The sequence below is a fragment of the Rhinichthys klamathensis genome, unplaced genomic scaffold (assembly GCF_029890125.1).
Source record: "Rhinichthys klamathensis goyatoka isolate OS25496 unplaced genomic scaffold, OSU_Roscu_1.1 h1tg000329l_1, whole genome shotgun sequence".
In the NCBI taxonomy this organism is placed as follows: Eukaryota; Metazoa; Chordata; class Actinopteri; order Cypriniformes; family Leuciscidae; genus Rhinichthys; species Rhinichthys klamathensis.
Genome location: NW_026606844.1, coordinates 62,148 through 84,190, shown reverse-complemented (window position 1 = coordinate 84,190; position 22,043 = coordinate 62,148). Strand labels below are relative to the sequence as shown.

At 38.1% G+C, this 22,043-nt stretch overlaps 1 protein-coding gene across 3 annotated transcripts in view; it reads right to left on the bottom strand.

The window, feature by feature from the left end:
- The window catches only part of stard13b (StAR-related lipid transfer (START) domain containing 13b), a 95,778-nt gene that overhangs the window by 21,704 nt on the left and 52,031 nt on the right, over positions 1–22,043 (bottom strand). The window contains exon 1 of one of the 3 annotated variants that reach the window (XM_056272026.1): positions 15,040–15,304. The exons of the other annotated variants lie outside the window; for them this stretch is intronic. Within the exon in view, the coding sequence (XP_056128001.1) occupies positions 15,040–15,202 (163 nt within the window). The 5' untranslated portion in view covers positions 15,203–15,304. Of the gene's footprint in view, positions 1–15,039; positions 15,305–22,043 lie in introns of those variants that run through there. 3 annotated transcript variants of the gene reach the window in all.

The following is a 22,043-nucleotide window of genomic DNA, read 5'->3' as shown; positions in this document are numbered from 1 at the left end:
TGCGTTATGAATCAGCCAGACGGGGCTGTCGAGTGACTGAAAACAGCCCTGATACAAGCTCACAATCTCTTACAGTAAAGCCTGATGCTTTCATTGGAAAACACCTGGAGATAATTCATGGCACAGAATCAAAGTTCCACCGGCTGAGTCAGACGCCCCTGAGGGGACGCAGGACTGACAGACACCTCTTGGAACTCAAACACATGCTTTTTTCGACTTCTGATTCCACTGTGTCAGAATAGACTAGGTTCCTTGTAAGAGGAAACTGTCTTCTATACTAAATGGCAGACAAACATGAGACTGTTGTCTGTGGAAACCTCTGTGCTGGATGTGTCATGGTAAAACATCCGAACATCTGGTAAGACAATGGAAAAACTATGCATCAAAATCAGTGGGCCAAACATTTAAAGATATACACTGACCAACTCTCTCTCTCTATATATATCCTAAAAGAAAACTTCTTTGGCCACTGTTCTGGTCATAACATTACATGTAGCCCTGGTTTCACAGACAGGGCTTAGATTAAACCAGGATTAGGCCTTAGTTCAATCAGGACATTTATGTAGCTTTTATAAACATGCCTTAGAAAAAAACATCGCTGATGTGCATCTTGAGACAAAACAACGGCAGTGACATATTTTAAGATATGTCAGTGCAAGTTGCTTTCAGTTAAAACAGCTCAAACATGCATTTTAGGCTTAAGCCTTGTCTGTGAAACTGGGGGAAAATGACATTTTATGCTCAAACATGAATAGATTTTAAGCCTGTGTTCAATTTCCGAAAGCTTTTATCATCAGCGGTACTTCACTACCCCACATCCTGATCTAAAAGTAATGTCCTTGAGCAAGAGCTAAATATTTACACGTGGTAATGCGGCTCATGTGCATGAAAAGAGACGCGATGTGTATGGGGACATGCAGACGTACCCAAAATCTGTATACGCTCTGTCTGGCTAGTGATGTGGTGTGTCACGCCAAAACAGACATAAATCCGGCTCAGATTACAATCTCCCTATTGTTCGTATGGGGATTATATTACGACCACACAATGTGTATAGCGTAAAGGGCAGCAAATGTATAAACATGTCTGCGGTTGAGCGTAACGTGATTGATTGCCATGTACGGTCAAACATTTTGGGACACTGGGTTTTTAAAACACCATTCACTGTATGTGTGTCTACGTCAGATGAGTCTATAGACGTCAAAGAAGCATTCATGCATCACCAAAACACATAAACTGGTAATGATTCATCTCACCCAGCATCATCTCACCTAAACACATTTGACCAATGCAGGAGCGTCATGTACCTATTTTTCTGAGGGCATGCCAGTGCTAGGTGAGATAAGACATGAGCAAAGAATTAAACCATTTATACGGATGGCTGTGGTCCACTGCCATTTTCGACCATGCTTTTATCATTTATTTTGGCTACTTTTCTAATGACTTTTATGGATAGATTTAGTTTTACCTTTGTCACAGATCCGTCTTTCATTATTACAATATGGAAATCCATCATAAAAATATGAATTATCATGGTTATAAAAATGCAATTATCTTGTATGCATAGAAATAAATTATATTTCAAAGTATATTCAAATAGAAAACCATAATTTTAAATAGTAATAATATTTCACTTTATTACTGTGTTTTTCTGTAGTTTTGATCAAATAAATTTCATGAGCTTAAGAGACTTCTTCCAAAAACATTAAAAAATAGTAATGTTTCCAAACTCAAATATATATATATATATATATATATATATAGTTACTGTACTTGGTTACAAAGGAAACAATGAAAAGCATGCTTGGAATGAGATATAAAAAATATCTGTTAAATATCTATAGTAAACTGAAATTTTTTTCCCACAAACGCAATCAAAGCTTTTATTACAATTCAAAATACATTTTAATTTCTGTGAAAAATTGTACTTTTGTGAATATATAATAAACAAAATTCAAGCTATATTATTAGCCTTAACAAGACAATAGTTTGTTCCAAATCTTTTTTAAATTGCATTTTCCGACATTAATGGACCAACAAAAGTGTGCAAACTGAAGAAACACTCTGTGTGTGTGTGAGAAGGTGATCAAGCATCAAGCTGAGCACAAACAAGTTTTCATTTGAAGAATTACAGACAGCGCCAACAGCTATTGAGAGCCCTATTCAACTCAGAGGTCAGAACTGCTGGTGAAGCAAAACGTAGCTTTACAGGGAAAAGCCCTGGGTCATGGTGGCAACGGTGTGGGAAATCTCCTCTATTATCTCACTGCCTAGGTTTTAATTAACACTAGCACCAGAGCTTCAGGAACCCCTGTTGGGCAACATCCTACATACAATAGTCAGGAATTAAAGAGAGGTGCCACTCGGTAATCTCACAACATCACACGTCCACTCCTCGGTGGCAGGAGTTTTGCCGATAGAGGTTCACAGCTGGGCTGTGGGCCAAAGGAAATTACAATCGCTGGGAAGTACGCACAAAAGCAGCCCTCCAGATAAGATGTAATAAATTCTTCTTTCTGACAAAACATTTGGAAGAACTGCTGCCTTCATGGTTGGCAAAAACAACAAGGATTAGGTCAGTTGGGGGTTTTTGGGAGGACATCACGCTCGTAATACTCATTTCCCGATCGTGTCATGGGTTTTAAACGAGTATAATTTTATGATGAAAACAGTAGGTACGTGTTAGCACCAAATCAGGGTTAATAAAACAACCACATGTAAAGTCTCAGACAGTTAGTGTACTCGTGCTATTTTTATGACTTTCCTCCATGGCATGATGTTGATGCAGCACGTCTAACTCAAACTATAAGCCAAAAAGAGCCATTTCTGATTCTGATTTGCTAAGTATCTGCTCGGCTAACCCCTTTCGAAGAACCCGATTTGTGGGTGCAACATGTACATGGATCAACATCTTTGTTGATCCTGGAACAACATTCCAATCAACCAATCAGATTTGAGGGACACGTTTTTAGTTTATGTTAAGTTTAAGCTTACAACCAGGGTTTGGTTTTGGTCATTTCCCTTTGATTTTTGGGATAGCTTATGGGTAGGCAAATTTTCGGACAGGAATAGTGTTCCAGGATCAGCAAACTATGTTGACCCAGGATTGCATCTTCTAACTTGGCAAAATCAGGACGTGCAACCCCTTTCGACGAAAAACAAAACAAAACAGGAGTGTGGTTCTACTTTCAAAGGCACACAGTGAGAGCTTATTGATTTTGAGAGTGAAAAACACTTGTTGACTGCTGATAAAGCTCATTGGGTCACAAGTCACTCTGTGTGTTTTTGTCCTGAAATGAATTCAAACAAGACTGGCGCAGCTGTGGTAACACACTCGCCTGATCCATTCAAGGACACCCACTGATCGTCTGCTTTCATCCACAAACCTCAGTCAGGGTAAGCCTTATTTTAGGTCACTCACCATAAAAATATACCATCTTTCACTATAGTTAATCAATTCAATGTACCTAGCATACATTTTGGTGTTCTGTGTAGACTATTCTTATGGTGCTTTTTTGTCATTTGTGGAGGCTAAAATATGTGGTCATTGTGTCTTTAATGGAAAGAACTGGGTGAAGATACTTCAAAATAATATTTTTTTATGGTGAGTAAATGATGACAGAATCCCATTAGGATTAAAACTACACATAAAATAGATGAAGGCTATCAAAGAACTATCAACGTTTAATGATATTTTTACATTGTGTACATTATTCATAATGATATTGTGAATACTGACATCAATGTGAACCTAAATGCAGTCAACATTGTTTTAATCCTAACAAAGAATGACAGCTTAAAATGATATGTCCATTTCGGGAGTCCTGCACGTGGTGAAAGAGCCTCGTCTGGTAAATATTTGGATCGCTCTAACCACGGAAAATCGCTTTGGATTGTTTGTCACACTGCACATTTGTGTAAAATATGATACACAACAGAACGTTCCTCCACAAAAGGAAAAAAAAAGGAAATATATGGGAGGATTAAAGTATAGCCGTATACCAAATAAGCCCATGACAGCTCTGGGTCTTAAATTCACCGGCCCCATAGCTGTAAATTGATAGTACATTTCTGACATTGTGGCTGTTATGGACCAAGCCGAAAAGCTACTGCAATAAAGAATGCCAGGTCTTTATGGCAAAAACCGACACTCCTCCAGTTTCAAGTAAAACCGAGACATTCATACTTTATCAACTTTCCTAACCGCAGAGCAGTGACTCTAAACTCCCCAAAATAGAGGGCTAAATAAGGATTGGCGAGTAATATTCAATGCTCTGAATATTACCAAACATCTGGGAAATGTAAAGCGTGACACTTTGTAAACAGGTTGTGGGGTTTTTTGGGGGGGATTTTAACCAAAGTGAGGTGACAGGAAAAGTGCAGCAAGGATTTTTGCAGCCTTTCTTTTTCATCAAAAGCTTAGTTAATGTTTCTTGACAGTCAAAACATATTTAAATGTTAAAAGCGGGTACTGACCAAAACATTTTCTAAGCTGTGGCCAAAAGTGTTAAGAAACTATAATCCAGAGCCATAGAGCAGGTGTTCGCTTTATGACCTCAGGGGTCAATATGTCTCTCCGCCACACATGTCTTCCATTAAAACCTCTCAAGTGAGCAGCTATACAAGGAAAGGCAGCTCAACCTGAACCACAAGAATACCTCAGGACCTTCCCTCCAGACACAAGATCCTCTAAACAAGCCAAAAAAAAATATCAATCAGATGAGCTCCCTGAAAAAATACATCTAGCAGACATTCTCTGTGTGCCAGATAAACACTTCCAGGCGCTGGACTACAGCCATTTTCCCACATGCTAAAGTGTTTTGACAGCCATTTCAGGAGCTCTACGGTTTTATTTTGTGTATATATTCAGAGAATTAACAACATTAATGTGCATTTCAGCAGAATTTGTTCATCAAAGCTTGCTGCCGTCATCCACTCAGCGATACTCAAAGACTTGCAGGAAGATCTGTTGGGTGAACCTTCGAAAACCATGTTAAGACAAACAAATCATGCTTGAACCATCACAGGAGAGATGAACGAGTCTGGACGAAGGAGAAGAAAAATATGTATCTACCAGACAATATCAAAACAATCCACTCACGAAAAATAATAGTTCATACGAAACGAAAATCAGGTCAACATTTACTCACTTGAAGAGTGTACCGGTCTCAAAATCATTCGTTTGAGTCTGATCTTTTCAATGAATCATTTGATTCGGTTCAGATTCATTACTACTTCTATCTTGAACTCTCATGAACAAGACACAGAATTAGGGCATGTGTCAATATATTCAGTGAATATCTGCATAAAATTCAGTATTTTTTCAAACCCCTTTTTTGCCCTTTTTGAAGCTTGACAGCTCTAGTTCCAATTTGTTATAAGTTTTTCACAACTTAGTCTATTATGTTCTATGGACGACAGAAAGTCATACAGGTTTGGAACGAAATAAATGAGGAAAAGATGGCGCTGTTTTTGTCATAACAGTTTATCAAAAATAAGTGGACTAATTATTTATCTGCTTCTCAGTCACTTCCTCTATTTAGTTCTTCCCCACCTCAGGACGTGTGAATGTTTTGAGCATACTTACACAAAGCACAATGACAGCCTGTACATACGTGTTCAGCGTGTGAAAAACACCTCAGACACTGTTATAATGACATGTCAAATCTTTGCACCTAAAATCAATAGGTGATTTTAAAAATACTGTTTCACAACTATTTTCCATGTCACGAACACAGAGTGTATCCTGTAATTCACGTTGCTTTGTGATACAGTATAAACATTCTCCCAGCACTGCAATTTGGCTTTCCGTGCCAATGTCTCACAGCTGTAGGATGTTGCAATTATCAGCACACATGTCTTGCTCTTGCTGCATAGCAGGGTAAAAGAAACTACAATCTCTGTAATTTCACTCAAGAGTGTCTATATATATTAAAGAAACATGCTTCTTACAAAAATGTATGTGGCGGTACCAGAAGGAAATGAATAGCATATTGAAGTAAAATGGTGTTTATGGCACTTCCAGGAATTTCAAAAAATATTATTGTGCTATATCATATTCACATGGTATTGCCTTTGCACATGGTATTATTATATATTATGTATTATATATAATAAAAAGCCAAACTATCCATATAAGCTTTCTAGTTCAGTATAGTGAACATCATTTGAGTTAAAAAAATGATAAAGCATTGAGGTCTGTGATACACTTGACTGCAAATTCACATTTGCATCAGCAGGGGTCTCTCTTCATCTAAAAACAGTGTCTAAGCTAATGCAACTGGAAAAAAAATAGTCTTAAAATATTTAAAATAACATTTTCTCTAACAATAAGTATAAAGACAGAAGACAAGACCTGTGATTCCATGACTTCTTGCCGTCTAACTTAATTGCATCATATATTAAAACATGCCAGCAGAATATTTGAAAAAGCCAACAAAGCACTATTCACTGAAAGGGGAAAAAAATTAAAATTACCTTATACATTCTTTATTCTATCCTTGAACAGCCACTGAAATAATTCTCAGTCATTGGTGATTTATTCATCTCTCTCAGACTTTGTCAGCGCCAGGGTTATATTTAGAAATGCAGAGAAAGTCACGACCCACAGGTCTGTTAATATGTCACGTCATCCATGGTCACTGCATTCAGACTCTGGCACACATTAGTGAAGGTTGTCAATGATTTACCCTCGTGTGACACAGATAACCCTTACCAGCTGTGCAGATACACATTCACGAGCTGGGTTTAACAACAGCAACACAAAGCATCCATCATGTATGAAATACAATAATGTAAAGAAGTTATAATAAAGCAGTTTAGGAGAGTTACATAGACTGCTGAGAACTTCTTACGTAATGGATAGGACTGGACTCATTCACTTTCAGGATAAATGGGTTTACCATCACAGCCACTGATGGTTTGCCACTGGAAACATTTATGCATCCTCAGTTCACACATTTTCACCATGCCTCGTCTACCATCGACGAACGTCTCTAAATCTGAGGAACTCTGAGGAGACTACATTCTGAAGGGAAACCCACCAGAGCCACGTCTAAGAACAAAACCTGAGGAGCCTGTTTACTTTACGAGCTTTTTAAGTTCTCTGGGAATCATTTGTCCCCTGCACTAATGAGCACTCAGCCTGGAAATCAACACTCATTTTCTTGTGGTTTCTAAGGCCCCTTTTGGTTTTGACCTCTCAGGATATTACAATCTGACAATGTTCCAGATCAAATGTTCGAATCAGATCCCCTTGAGCAACGGAAAAGCCACTGTCACTGTTGAATAAAATAGACTTCACCTCCCTACAAAGAATCCTTCATCAGAGAGAGTTTTGGGCCTGATGGGGCAGCATTGCAATTGAGCTCTTCAGAGAAGACCATTTCAATGAATCCGATATCTACCACTTAAGCATGCCAGCATTTGGCCATCCTGAGTGGCACTACGCTTTCAGAGAATGGGATATATCCAGTGAAGGAGCGAGAGAAAAGGTGAAGTGCTTTTGCTGGCTCGAGTGGCTCAGGCCTCTCCCCCACTTATACTTCCAAAAGCAGACATGGGGGTCCAGCGGTGTGCTTCTCAAAACCTTCCAACCATGCAGCTCTGATGGAAGTCCTCATCCCAAATGACCTGCTCACCCTCACAGCGAAGAATGTAAAGACAGTTTTGCATAGATAAATGAAATACAACTTCAACAGCAAATAACAAAAAAATCACTTCTAGGTGCCCATAAATGTTGCATATCTAACTAAAAACTCTCAGATGGATGGATGGATGGATGGATGGATGGATGGATGGATGGATAGACAGACAGACATTATAAATTAGTAAATTAAAACAGTCAGAGGAGATGTGGTTAGAAAAATAAAAGCATTGCCCATAAAGGTTGCATGTCTAACTAAAAATATGATAGATAGATAGATAGATAGATAGATAGATAGATAGATAGATAGATAGATAGATAGATAGATAGATAGATAGATAGATAGATAGATAGATAGATAGATAGATAGATAGATAGATAGATAGATAGATAGATAGATAGATAGATAGATAGATAGATAGATAGATAGATAGATAGATAGATAGATAGATAGATAGATAGATAGATAGATAGATAGATAGATAGATAGATAGATAGATAGATAGATAGATAGATAGATAGATAGATAGATAGATAGATAGATAGATAGATAGATAGATAGATAGATAGATAGATAGATAGATAGATAGATAGATAGATAGATAGATAGATAGATAGATAGATAGATAGATAGATAGATAGATAGATAGATAGATAGATAGATAGATAGATAGATAGATAGATAGATAGACAGACAGACAGACAGACAGACAGACAGACAGACAGACAGACAGACAGACAGACAGACAGACAGACAGACAGACAGACAGACAGACAGACAGACAGACAGACAGACAGACAGACAGACAGACAGACAGACAGACAGACAGACAGACAGACAGACAGACAGACAGACAGACATTATAAATTAATAAATTAAAACAGTCAGACAAAAGATGTGGTTAGAAAAATAAAAGTGAGCATCACCCGTAAACAACACCATATTAAAATGACTCTGGGAGAGGATGGGAGGTGACAGCAATACAACAGTGTGGTGATGATCTTTACAGGGAGAGTCATTACGAGCTGTGTGGGAGAGGTCGGGTACGACACAGCCCTTTGTCCTGACTCCTGACCTCTGCACTGGATACTATAAATTAAGTATGACAACTAATTAGGCTTGGTTACAGTACACCTCTGTTGAGTTTTACACTATCTTAGATGACACATTGTTGCTTAGTACCTCTCTCCCGTTTGATGGCTTGAGACCAGATATTTATATTTAATGGGCACCAGGTGATCAATTTTTATACTGCCAAATTGATCTAAATGACTCCGCTAAGTTCTTAGTCTGTTTCAATGTCATGAGAGTTTTATTTATTACTGTCAGCAGCCCTTGGCATTCTCATTAGCTATTGGCGAATCAAACGTTCTTCCAAATTGTATTTTCTGGCATCTATATTCAATCGAATTACATTCAAATAAAACTATTTTGGAAATATCTGTTAGCTCAACCCAAGGAGGAAAATCAGAAACTATCATTAAACATTTTTTTCCAGAGATATGAATAGCTCATTGATTTTATGCTTGGACAAAATGTGTCTCTGTGTGTTTGTCTCCATGTATGAATGGGTGTTTATGTGTTAGGATGGGATTTTTTGAATATTGTGTGTGCAGCTGTAACAGATGTGCAGAGTGTCTGGTGTCCAGATGGGCATCTAGAAGAACTCAAAGCACCAGTGCACCACAGGAATCAAAGCCGCTCCATTACTATAAACATCACTAAAGTATCTAGAGCTTCATTTCAGAGCTACCTCAAACAACAAAAGGAAAAGTAAACTCTTTATGGAGACTACGTCCATCCGAGTAGAGTATTAAAGATAAGAAACAAGATAAGTAAAGGATACTAATGGTGTCTTCTAGGTTGGAATGCTATATCTGAGTGGGAGAAACTAGAGCTCAACTTCCTGTCTACGGTTGCCACAACAACAGAACTTAAATAATCACACCCAATTCCTCAAGCCTCATTTTAAAAAATGATAAATATATATGCCTTTAAAAAATGTTGGAGGAATGCACTTATTTTTAAAAAGCCATAAAAAGCTCTTATAGGCTCATACCTGGCTGGCAATATATTGAACATTTATGATCTATATTTAAAGATGATTTTGTACACAATCAAATAAAATCAACCAACATTGTGAAAACTGTAAGACAAATTTAATTTTATGTGAGTGTAAGAGTGTTAAGACGAAGATATTTAGCAATACGAAGTAAACATCAGCAGCAAAAAGGCTGACAAAAAGAATATATATTAAATATCAATATTTAAATAGATATTTATATTAAAACATTTTAAAGCATGTGTAATGCCACATGAGGATGTTTGTGGACATTCCTGAGTGATAATGCAAAAAAAGGCTTTAATTCACTGAATAAAAAGAAAACAAATTTGTGGAAATCGATCATACTTCACAACTCCATCAGGATGTTTTCCACTGAGGTTTATTTCCCAAATTAAATTAAAATATCTATATCTTAAAACTCCCATACTCTTCAGCCATGTAATAAAACTAATAACACGAGTATGGTACTTAAAGAGGTCCTATTATGCTTTTCCACTTTTTCAACTTTAGTTTGAGTGTGACGTTGCGGTTTGAGCATAAAAAAGATCTGCAAGGCTCCAAAGGGAGATATTTTAGATATATAAATAAAGAACTGGTTGTTTCTTTTTTTTACTCAAGAAACACTAGTATATATACGTACATAAAGGCTAATATTTTATGTATTTTGAGGAGCAGAGAAGAGTGTCTTAATTTAGCATTCGTCGTCGAGTCAGCCTGTGCGTAAGTTTATGAAAACGTAATGCGATGCACTTACTGCCAAAAGGACAAAACACATATGTCCGATATTCTCAGAAATTCGTTGGTCAAAAATTGAGGAATTTTTATATTTTGGTCCCCTCAGTGTCAAAACAGAGTAGGTGGAATTGGAGCATTTTGCCTCCAACCCTCCTTAGAGCTTAGTTTGAACTCACACTCTTCAGCACTATGCCAACATACAGGAAACATCCTTTAGGAGGGAAAAAACCTTTACTGTGTAAACAAACTATACATCAGATGTTTTACTGGTTGTACGTGACTGACATAAACAAGAACTTTCTACAATATATATAGGTTGATTGTCTATAAAACTTGTGAATGGACTCCCTGTTTGGAATGGATTTGTCCTTTACCATTTCCACAAGCATGCAGCAGATCCATCAGGATTTGACACCACCATAATACCACAAATAAGGAAGGTATTACAGCAGTTGTCTGTCTTGTGTTCCTTCTAAACTAGATACCCCTGATGACAAACCAGACACCACAAATTCAAGAGGACAAGACCCAACCCACCCTGCCGTAACACCTTATCGCAGCCCATCAAGATCTAAACGTGAGACGTATACCTGCGTTTCTGAGAACATCTCCATTCAGAGAACATTCTGCGTCAGGTAACCTGAGAACATTCTAGGAAACAACTCTGAGGTCAGTTAAAGCTGCAGTACACTCAAAAAAAGGAATTTTTGATGTTGTTCACTTTGTTTAAACCATTCATTTTGATTTAACACCATTGTATCAGGTTTAATGTTCAACACTATTGCATCATGTTAAACTGACTTGAAACGGTTACTCTTTGACTTAACTTGATGTTTTCATTTTAATAGAACACGTTCCAATCAAGTAACTCAGCAATTAATTTAATCTGATATCTTACGTCTATGCCTGACCACAAAATATATATATATAAAATGTCTTAACTTACTCCATGATTTCTAATTTCTTTTAAATCATTTTCTCTGAGAAATTACGTTTGTAGGCTATAGCATAAGGGCTCATTTTATTATGCTGTTTTCTTTTATAACTAAACTAAAAGCTAATCAAATAAAAACATAAACAATAGTAAATACATAAATCTATTTCATATTAAGCATACATTAAGCCTTAACTACTTTTACTAATGGCAAAATATTATCCAGGAGTGTTTCACAAGAAGCAAAAAAAAGAAAAGAACCGCGCATTTTCTCTCAGGCAGGCAGTCGTTTGCCCAGCCGCCCATCCCCCACTGCGCGCTCACATCACTCCACGGGTCACAGCAGGACGGCTAACGGTCAAGAAAAATAACAGGTAAGCATTTCGAACTTCTTTATCCCCATTTAAAGCACATTTGAACGTTTTATGTCTTATTGTCGTACTTCTCTATCTGAAGGTTAACCATCCCAGTAACGCTAATGTACTTAACGTTAACGTTAGCTAGCAAAGAAGCGGAGCCAACGCGCCATTAGCAACTAGCTAAGTTAACTTACATCAAAGACAGATAACTTATCAGCGGCAAGTGTTAAATATGCAGCGTTTTACGCCACAGTTTGTCAGTGGGAAATTAATAAATATTTTGTGTGCTTTCTCATAGGGAGTTTTAAGAAAACGTTGACTTAGCCTGAACATTTGAACAAGCACAACTTACAGGTCCCACCCCCTTGCTCTCTGCTGCGCTACAGCCCTCCCTCCACAGCTCGTCCCCCACAGCGGAGCCTGTCGTGAATGCGCAGGCTAGTAAACAGGGCCACCGATAACACCGGATAAAAAGTGATGGCACATTCACTAATAGGGACTAAACGTCAATAATATGCTTTACATTGACTATGGCCTGCCCATACTTTGACTACAAACTTGGTCCTCAAATCATTATGTATTTTCCAATAGCCTACATGTAACTTTATAACGTTGCACTCTTTCTATAAGTTTTAAATTTGCTAGTAAGATAACGTTAATATAACGGTAACTAACGTTACAGTATGTAAGTAATTATTCTAGCGATATATAATGCTAGATAAGGTTTGCTAGTACATTATTTCAGCAACATGACAAGCCAGTGAATTAGCAGGTTTCAATTGTTGCTTAGCAGAGTGCGTGACATTTTATCTACATGTTATGCAGTTAGAGTTTTGACACCGAGTCAATGGGCTCTGTGTAATTCTTTCTTTTTCGCTTGTTTATCGTCATCGGTCTTTTTCCTTTTACCTCTTTGTTTTATGAGCAGGTGTCACTCGAGAATTGGCTGTTTAGGTTGTTTCTCCGTCATAAGCACAGCTGCAGCACGCCAGCAATCTTGAGTTTGAACGACGGCTCGCGCTGTGCAAGAGAGGGGTGTGATCAGCGTGTACACGAGCGTGACTGACACTGCTAAGACAATCCTCCTGGCTCTGATTGGTTGTTTCTGACCGGGAGCGTGTATTTCTTGCAAATGGCAATAGGACCACTGGGAGGAGCCAGAGGAGCTTGATTTTTACACAGATTATCTGTCTCATATTCTACTGTCAGGACATAATGACAGTTTTAGCAAATACATGTTTTCAAAAGTTACCTACAGGAGCTTTAAAGAATGTCCACGCCAGTGACATAAAAAATGGGAAAGACAAATCACAAACGAGATCTCTTTAATGTCTAAAAAAATTTCCTACAAAAAACTATGGTAATCTCACATGTCTCATCTAGAGTTTCAAAAGATATCTCAAAAAAGTCTGAAATTGTGGTCAGATGAGCCAAAACACCAAAGGCTGCCATCAAAAGTCTGATATTTCAATATGAACTCATATGATCAACCAGAAACCAAATTATCTGAGCTATGGAATCAAATTCAATAACTCTAAACTCACAAATGAAATTGCTTTAATACATCTATATATCTATATCTGTATAATGTTTCTCCTTGAAAGCAATGAGGCTAAAAGGAGAGCTAGCTGAGACTTTTGCTGAAGTGCTCTGCTCCAAACAATTTGTAAAATAAATAAAAAACACTGGTAAATGCACGTCTCCTCTAGCGTTTCAAAGGAACTCTCAAAAAAGTGTCCGCTTTTCCTTCGTCGGGCCGAATGGTTCTTAGAATGGTAAGGAACGGTTCCAGTTGTGTTTCCACTTGAGCCTGGTACGGCACGGCATGATTACAAACCGTTCTCGGCCTGGAATTCTCAGGACGGTTAGCTAACCATGCCAAACCGTGCTGGTAGAATTCGTGAACAGACGTCGCCACTCGGGATTGGTCACTTGTCTGTTGCCTGGCTACCAGTTTCTCTGTAGCTGGTTAAGCACGTTATTTAAGTGAAGTAAACAAAGCAATAATAAAATTAAAAGCAATAGCTGATCATTCTCCATAACGACTCGAGGTTGCTATTTACATCTCATATCATCAGTAAACCATCGCGTTACCAAGGCAATGACAGTGGAAAATGAAACCGTAACCGTACCACCTGGCCCGGATCGGCACGGAATGGAACGGTTACGCTATGAGAACCGTTTGGCCAGACCGTGGAAAAGCGGCTAAAGTATGAGATTTCAATATGAACTCTAAATTTTCAACTGAAATCTCTTTAATTATTTAGGAGAGGGAACTGAGGTTTTGTAGAAGTGTTCTGCTTCTTAATTTTGTTTCCTACAAAAAAAGTCTCCTCCAGCGTTTCAAAAGATATCTCTCAAAATGTGCTCAGATTAGCCAAGATAAACACTACAATCAAACGTCTGAGATTTCAGTATGAACAAGTATTTCTCATCAAATTATTACAAAACCAACACCACAATTTTAAAAAGCTCTAAACTATTCCCGTATGTTAATAATTATCCCAATTGTGTCTATTTTTATCTCTCCTGAGGAACTTTAGGAAAGACATAACAGCTGATGCTTAAATAAAACATACCGGTAACTGAGAATGTCATTAGTGTCATACAGTTTTTCCACTTAGATGAAATGTACAATTCCTGGTATAAAAAGAAAGAAACAGGTGTTATCTTCAAGAGTATGTTAAATGAGGGCAGCCCTTCAAAAGAGTGAATGGTCTGTCAGGGTCTCAATCACCCTGTAATGTCTGCAGACGCCCTCAGGTAAACTCTTCTTGATGAACACAAAGCAAAGGGGAGGAGTTAAGATGTCAAATGCCTGAACGGCTCACCATTGTCTTCAGCTGAAAACGACAGCCTGAGGTGTGATGGCGACAAATAAGAGTGTCCCCACTAAATATACTTTTGCCTCAATATAATGCAACATGAATAAAGTGCAATGAAGAAATTAACTACTTAAGGTTTTGAGTTAAATTAAAGTTCAAAGGTCAAGCTAGGGACTGTTGCGTGTAACTAAGTTCATTAGTTTCTAAATGTCTAACTAGAGATAAATCAGTCACAGAAATGTGTGTGTGAAATCTGAGTCCTGACACTATCCGGCCCATAGTTTGAGACCGTTCCCAATTAAAAGTTCAAGTGAAAGACAAAGTAATGGGTATAATATCTCATCAAAGACTGGATATGTCTTTAGATGTTCAAAATGTTATCACGCACAATGTAAAGATACACCTAAGAAACTCGACTTTGACTCATTCATAAAATCTCATATAACTTATGCCATGTTGTTCCACCTGGTCGTACCTGCCGCGATCCTCTTTAGCAGCTGCTGGCGGGCAATGATCCTGCCCAGCCTGTACCCGGAGCGCCGTCTGAGGTGGTCCATCCTCAGGTAAATATCCTGCGTCTCTGGGGTCATGTTGCCCAGGCATTCGCTGCTCTCGGTGCGTGACAACTGCCTGTACATGATCACACAATGTAAAACGTCTGGCACCCCCCACCCTGAAAACAAACACCTGAAACAGTCAACCAACTGTCTGTCTGTCTACCAACAAACCAGCACGTGTGAGATGCGAGTCCGTAGAGCACTAGAACCTGGGAGGTGAGCCAGCAGTCGGGCCCGCCCCCTGTTCGAGTCACATGGCTAGAGGTGAGCCAGTGAGAAGCTAGGATGGAGGGGGAAAGCCTTGTGACTGAGCTGAATTCAAGGTCTGTGCGAACGCTGCTGGGTTCAGGAGGGAAATATAAATACCAGAGGAATGCCTGTGAACTGAGCGAGTGGAGAAAGCTGGAGAGCAGGGGGCCGTGGGAGGGGGAAAAGAAAAACAGCGTGGCTAAGAGAAACACCCAGACCAAAAAGAACAAGCCTGTTGCTGTGAAGCACCACTCAGGAGCCAAGTTTGCACAGGAGGAGTTTGTTAGTTGGAGAAAGAGAAAGGAAAAGTGGCAGAAAGAAAGAAAAGCTTGGTCTTATAGACCATTTACTTAAACGTTTTGATTGTCTTTTCTTCCCTTTTGTGACGTATATCCAAAAGAAACGGCTTCTCGAACAAGAAAAAACGAAGAACCGGACTTGATTTTGTCTATGAGGAATTGAATGGATCATTGTGGGTTACTATTGCTGTGAAGAGAAGAGATCTCACTGCAAGAAGGAGGGGAAGCTATTTTGATTAAAGATTACGAGGGCACATGAATTAAAAGAAAATAATGATGTGCACAGATAATTTATCATTTATAATAAATTCTGCAATATTCAATAAAAAGACACAGAAGTGACTAAATTGGCTATAGATACATTTTTTTTAAAAGGTGTCTTTTTTAGGTGTCTAAACTCGATCCCCAACCCCCTATTTGCTCTGAGCACAGTGGGGCTTCACCTTGTGAAACAGCCATTCATGCTGAAAAGGCCATTTCACACATTAAAATTGGTTAAAAAGGAAACTGTAGGTCAAACAGAAAGACCTTTCTTTGTGATGTAATAATGTGCACTTATCACCTAGCCTGAATTTCCTGCCATATTTCTTAAAAACGTGGTGCCAAATAAATGTGAGTCATTAATAACATGTTAACACACTTAGCTCTTAGCTCCACTTGCATTATTAAAAATAAAATAATAAAAAAGAGAATAAATTTAAAGAAACAAATTATTTTTCTCATTTATAATAACAATAAAAGTACATTCATGTATTGTATGACAATTACATAACTTTTATATCTTTTTATATCTATCTAAAATATCTTAAACTGTGTTCCGAAGATGAACGGAGGTCTTACGGGCTTGGAACGACATGAGGGTGAGTCATTAATGACATCATTTTCATTTTTGGGTGAACTAACCCTTTAACTAAAATTTTAGTAATCATTGTCAAAAGTAGAAATAAAAGATTTATGCAATGCATACAAGTTATTATTATTAGTTAATAATCAGTTGAGTTGTATCAGTCATAATCTGTCACAGTTATGTTCTTCTGTCCTGTTGTTTTGGTTTTATCTGTCACGTGTCTTCCTTGTTCAGTTTTCCCGCTCCTCGTTTGTCTTCCGTTGTCTCACCCGTGTAAGTTAATTATCATCATCTGTGTCACCTGTCTTCAGTTCATCAGTCTCTGTATTTAGTTCCCTTCAGTTCAGTCAGTCCTTGTCGATTGTTAGTTGTGTTTAGAGTGTGTGTGTGCGCCTGTCATTCTGCCTGCCTGTCTGTACCTGTGAGTAATATAAAAGTAAAAATATAAGTTTGAATTGGAGCCGTTTGACTTTGAGTCTTCTTCTACCCACACCACACCCGTGACATAATCAGTTAAATCCGCTGCATCAGTCATAATTAAGCAAGAAATAGCAGTTGATCTCTAATGCTTTTTCCATTAACAGATATTTCATGAATGCTGATGCCTAAATGAAAGACAAATGAGATCTACATGAATTTTGTGCAATAAAAAGGTAGTTGCTTTGTAACTACCAATAAAGAAAATAAATAACATCCTAATTGCACGATTGTAATCTATTAAACATGTCACATGTGTACATAAATCTAATGTACTTGAATAAATGTAGTGTGCATAAATGTAATTCATAAAAAAGTAAGGCACTCACAGTTTAGCTATACTAACGCATACTAAATAAATACAAATATGTGCAAATGAAAAACGAAAGGAAAAATTACATAATTCTTTGAATTATGAAAATGAATGAACGGAAGGTTTGCAAGAGCATCTGTTCCATTGCTGCATGGAACAACCAGAGTCTTCAGACTGAAAATAGACTCCACTTCAGACTGAAAATAGTTCCACCCTCTGTAAACTCCATCACTCTTAATGCAATAGAGAACAGCATACAGTTATTGTAAGCATGTGTTATATGCCTCTCGCTCCTTGTCTATGTGTGAGCGAGCACATAAACAAGTGAACAGGGTACGAATGGGCACGACACCAAGTTAAACACATTCTGTGCCCCCTCCCAGAGACTGGCACACACTAACCGTACTCGAAACCACACAAAGACCGCAATTCAACCAGCGCCTGCAATCCTGCAGTTATTTATACATAAACTACCCCTATCCCTCACTCCAACGCCCCTCGCCACAGGAAAGTTTTCATGTTTTCTACTCTGTAACGGTTTTAAGACGTTCTGCACAGGTTGTGTCGCTACATTAAAAATGATCTCATGTGTTGACCCAAAGCTTGAGCTTATAAACAAGGTACAGTTCACACTCCTGCTATCTAATAATGTGCTCTCTTTTCACTACAGGTGTAACTCCCTGAGCAGGAGTTTGAGTGATGGACCAACTCTAATGATGTGATTCGTTTTCCACACAGAACCACAGTACACATGATTAATGTTATCCTGAATGTAATACAGCCCAATAAAAAATATATATATAATTTAAAAAAATCATTAATAATAATAAACATAAATGTAGTGATATATATGAAATGACTCTCAAATCACTTTGGGACAGTGTGAAGCAGGCTGGCAAAAATAATATTCCATTCAAATGTACTCAGTTTGTGGCCACAGTATAAATGATAAACGGTTAACTGCTTCATATATTTTATTGCTTGTGTTAAGTAATCCTTCAGTCATTGACAGCCTACTCCAGTTTTGGCACAGGTTTGGTTTATTTGGAGGAAATGGGCGGTAACAAGTGTACTATGCACTTCACTGACCCCATTTTACAGCACAATGAGCACAAAATCAGCTATTATATCATCATATATCATAATTTCAGTCATTTTAATTGGTCTACTACATGTATATAGACATGCAATGTCCTCTCGCATTGAATGGTTTTGCATGGAAATGGCTCACAAGTACTCAGTGATTGGTGAAGCACTCTGAAATAAAACTTTTAAAAAAAAACTATTTAAAAAAGCTACAACTGGTGTAGGTCAGTCAATTCAATTATCAGTAGCTTATTTTTAGAGAGCGGGAACAAGGAAAGGTTTTTGTGTATACGTCTACGGCTACTATATTGAGTGATAAAAAAATCTAGACTTTATTCCTTTATTAACTACTGACCAAGATTGCCCTTTAGATTGTCTCTCCTCCAACATATTTCAGCTTCATGTAGGAGAAGATGTGTTATTGAAAACAGATCAAACATCATTGTCAAGCAGAACTGAGTGCTTTGCTTTGCCAGATTTAGCTCAATATTCAGAGCCAAACTTGCCACTGCCAAGTCTCTCATCATCTTTATACTGGAGCCAAGGATGAATGTCTGACAGCTCTCGGAATAAATGCATGCAAAAGTGGAGGAGAGAACAGACCCTCCTTACCACTCGCCAAAGAATGCACATTCCACATACTCTCTCTCTCTCTCTCTCATTTGAAGGGACACCTTAGAACGGTTGTAGTAAAGGCTTATTAGGCCAACTATTATTTGTTTAAAATAAACAATTCTTAAACTACATATCAAAATTTTGAAAAAAATAATCTTGCAATAGCAATTACTATAATAATTTGAATGCAAAACCGTTTTCAGTTATTGAATTTTGAGAATTAACTCTGTCCCTGCCATTGACGGCTTTCCATGTTTTCGCTGTTATACGGTAGAGGGGGCGCTATTTAGCATCTTCTGAAAGAGTACAGAATCTCGGAAAGAATCTTCACACAGGCAAAAAAAAAAAAAAAGGAGCGGAAACAAGCAATAAAAGCATTGCTTATGCACATGGTAGTCTTTTTTTTTTTTTAGCGATTTTCTCAGCTTTTTATTTAAAAAGTTGCTTTTTTTAATGAAACTTACCCACATTCAAATGTTGATATAAAAGAAATGTGTAGAAGCTGATAAAGACACAAAAGCTGTGTTTACATTAAATAAAACATTTTAAAAAAAGGCTCTGTTCTTTCTTTTGTTATACATATTGCATGTTCAGATATTCATACAACAAAATATTGTGGGGGGCATTACATTTTTGTAAAAATTATCAAAAACGCTGGCGGTGGCTGACAAGTTGTTGTTGTTGTTTTTTAAGTGTTAAAGGAGTTATGGCAATTTAAGGTACCATTAAAACAACCTGCAAGTTTCACAGCTTAAAACGTCGTTGTCACGGTGTGGGGTTTGTGTTTGGTTCCTTGTTCTTGTCTGTCATGCGTTTCCCTGTCTTTTCATGTTCAGCTGTTCCCCGTTTTGTTGATTAGTCTCCCCATGTGTTTCTGATTAGCCACGCCCCCTTGTTATCTTGTTTAGCTTGTTTGCCTGTGTATTTATACCCATGGTCTTCAGTTGGTGTTTGTTGGTCGTTGTTTGATGTTGTGATGTTCCTAGTTCTGTGTACCTTGTTCTGAGTTTACCCTGGATTACTGGTTTGTTGGATAATTAAAGTGCTTGCGATTGGATTCACTCTCTGCTTCGTCCTTGCCGCATCGTAACAGTCGTCCTCATTATAAAATGAGCATTTATTTAATCAAGCTCCAAAAACAGCTGGATATTGTGGGATCTGTAGCGTCACATGGGCAAATGCATTTGCATATGACTGCCTCTAGACTAGAGCAACACATCGACGAATAGTTATACATTATCGTACATAGGTTCCGTCCACTATCGTTCAGTCGCTTAATGGCTGACACCTGTCAATGTGAGCTTCACGTCAAAAGCAAAAATAATATAATCCCTGACATGGTCTAAACTGGATACAGTATACAGATACGCGCTCAATTTCTGACATACTCCACGCGCTTGAGTCTGCTGACAACAGGACAAATGAAAGAGTGAAAGAACGTTCACTTTGACGCGAACGTTCACTTTGTTTGTTCTGAGCATTTGACTGAAGATCGTTTTGTAAACAAGGCACAGTGTAATAGTGCAATAATAATCTTGTGTTGAAAGAGGAAGCAGCCAACTAGATCTGACAGCGGCTGCATCATAAACCGCAAGTAAACAATTTCATAATGCTCTCTGTATATGACGTTTTTATATAGATATAATGTTTTCGAAACACTTACTCACGAGCTAGGGGGTGTTAATTGTCAATCATCTGTGATGATGGTGGTCCTTTTTTTCTGATGACAAAAATTAATTCATTAAAAATTGTAATGAAGCAAAACCAAGTTCCTCATCGCCAGCAGTTTAAAGCTTCCTGATGACTCTCAACTCTTGTACTCATGTGCAACGTTATTCCTCAGCCAACATAGCTAGAGAAGCCACTGCTCCATATTCAACCTAGCTGTCTTAACACGTTCTGAACTCAATGGCGTCAGCATGAAAGAAATCTTAACCTCAGATCTTTTAACAGCGCGGTGGATGTTTTTTTGGATGTTATACAGACAGCGCTACTTCACGGTCATCTTGGTCCTTAATTTGTATATTTTTCCACTAGCCAAGGCAGAAGCCAGAAGCATCTGCCAAGAAAGCGTAACTGTATTTGTACACCTTCATGAATTAATAGCTGCATTTTGATGGAAACAAAAATAAACAGTTTTGTGGCTTCCACAATCAGGTCAGATGAGGATTATCCACAAGAGAGGCCTGTCAGAATGACAGCGGATTCCGAATAAAACGTCCTGGCTGAGAAACTCCGGTCTGGGATGCTGACTCCACAACTTAGGCATACAGAGAGCGAAGATATCAACACAGCCAGTGGAAAGAAAAGTTATCGGCATAATATTTACTCTGTGGGTTTCTGGGAAGGGCCGCTGAATGTGGGCGGTTGCCAGATAAAACCAGCAGGTGCTTGCGATTCGCTCCAGGCAGGGAGAGACGGCAGACAACGAAATGTTTCTGCTGTCTCCTCTGAATTCTGGTTTGATTGAATCTCCCATTGAAAATGTCAAAGCTGCATCACATTTATGAGGAATCTGGTCCTTTTTCAAGCATAAATTTATATGGTAACACAGACTGGACCGTGTGCAGAACGAGCTAAATGTTGTAATCCGTCTTTCCCGTGTCCAATGATAGCTGTGTGGCTCTTTTGCAAATGGATTGTTAGGAGATTTGAATGGTGCCTTAGTGTGCTAGCCTATGAAACAAAAGTGTTGAAATGGAGGCCATAATGCAACCATAATACAATAATACACAAATCCCTCATTCTACAGTATGTGGGCTGTCATGCTTTAGTCTTGGATGCCACACTCACTGACATCCCACTGATTCTCTGATATGCACTGTACACAAAAATGTACATGTACATGAAATTACATGTTCTAACTAAGCTGAATGGCTGTAACGCAACTTTTAAAAAAAGTTTGTCATGGGTCTGTATATATATATACACTCACCGGCCACTTTATTAGGTACACCTGTCCAACTGCTCGTTAACACTTAATTTCTAAGCAGCCAATCACATGGCGGCAACTCAGTGCATTTAGGCATGTAGACA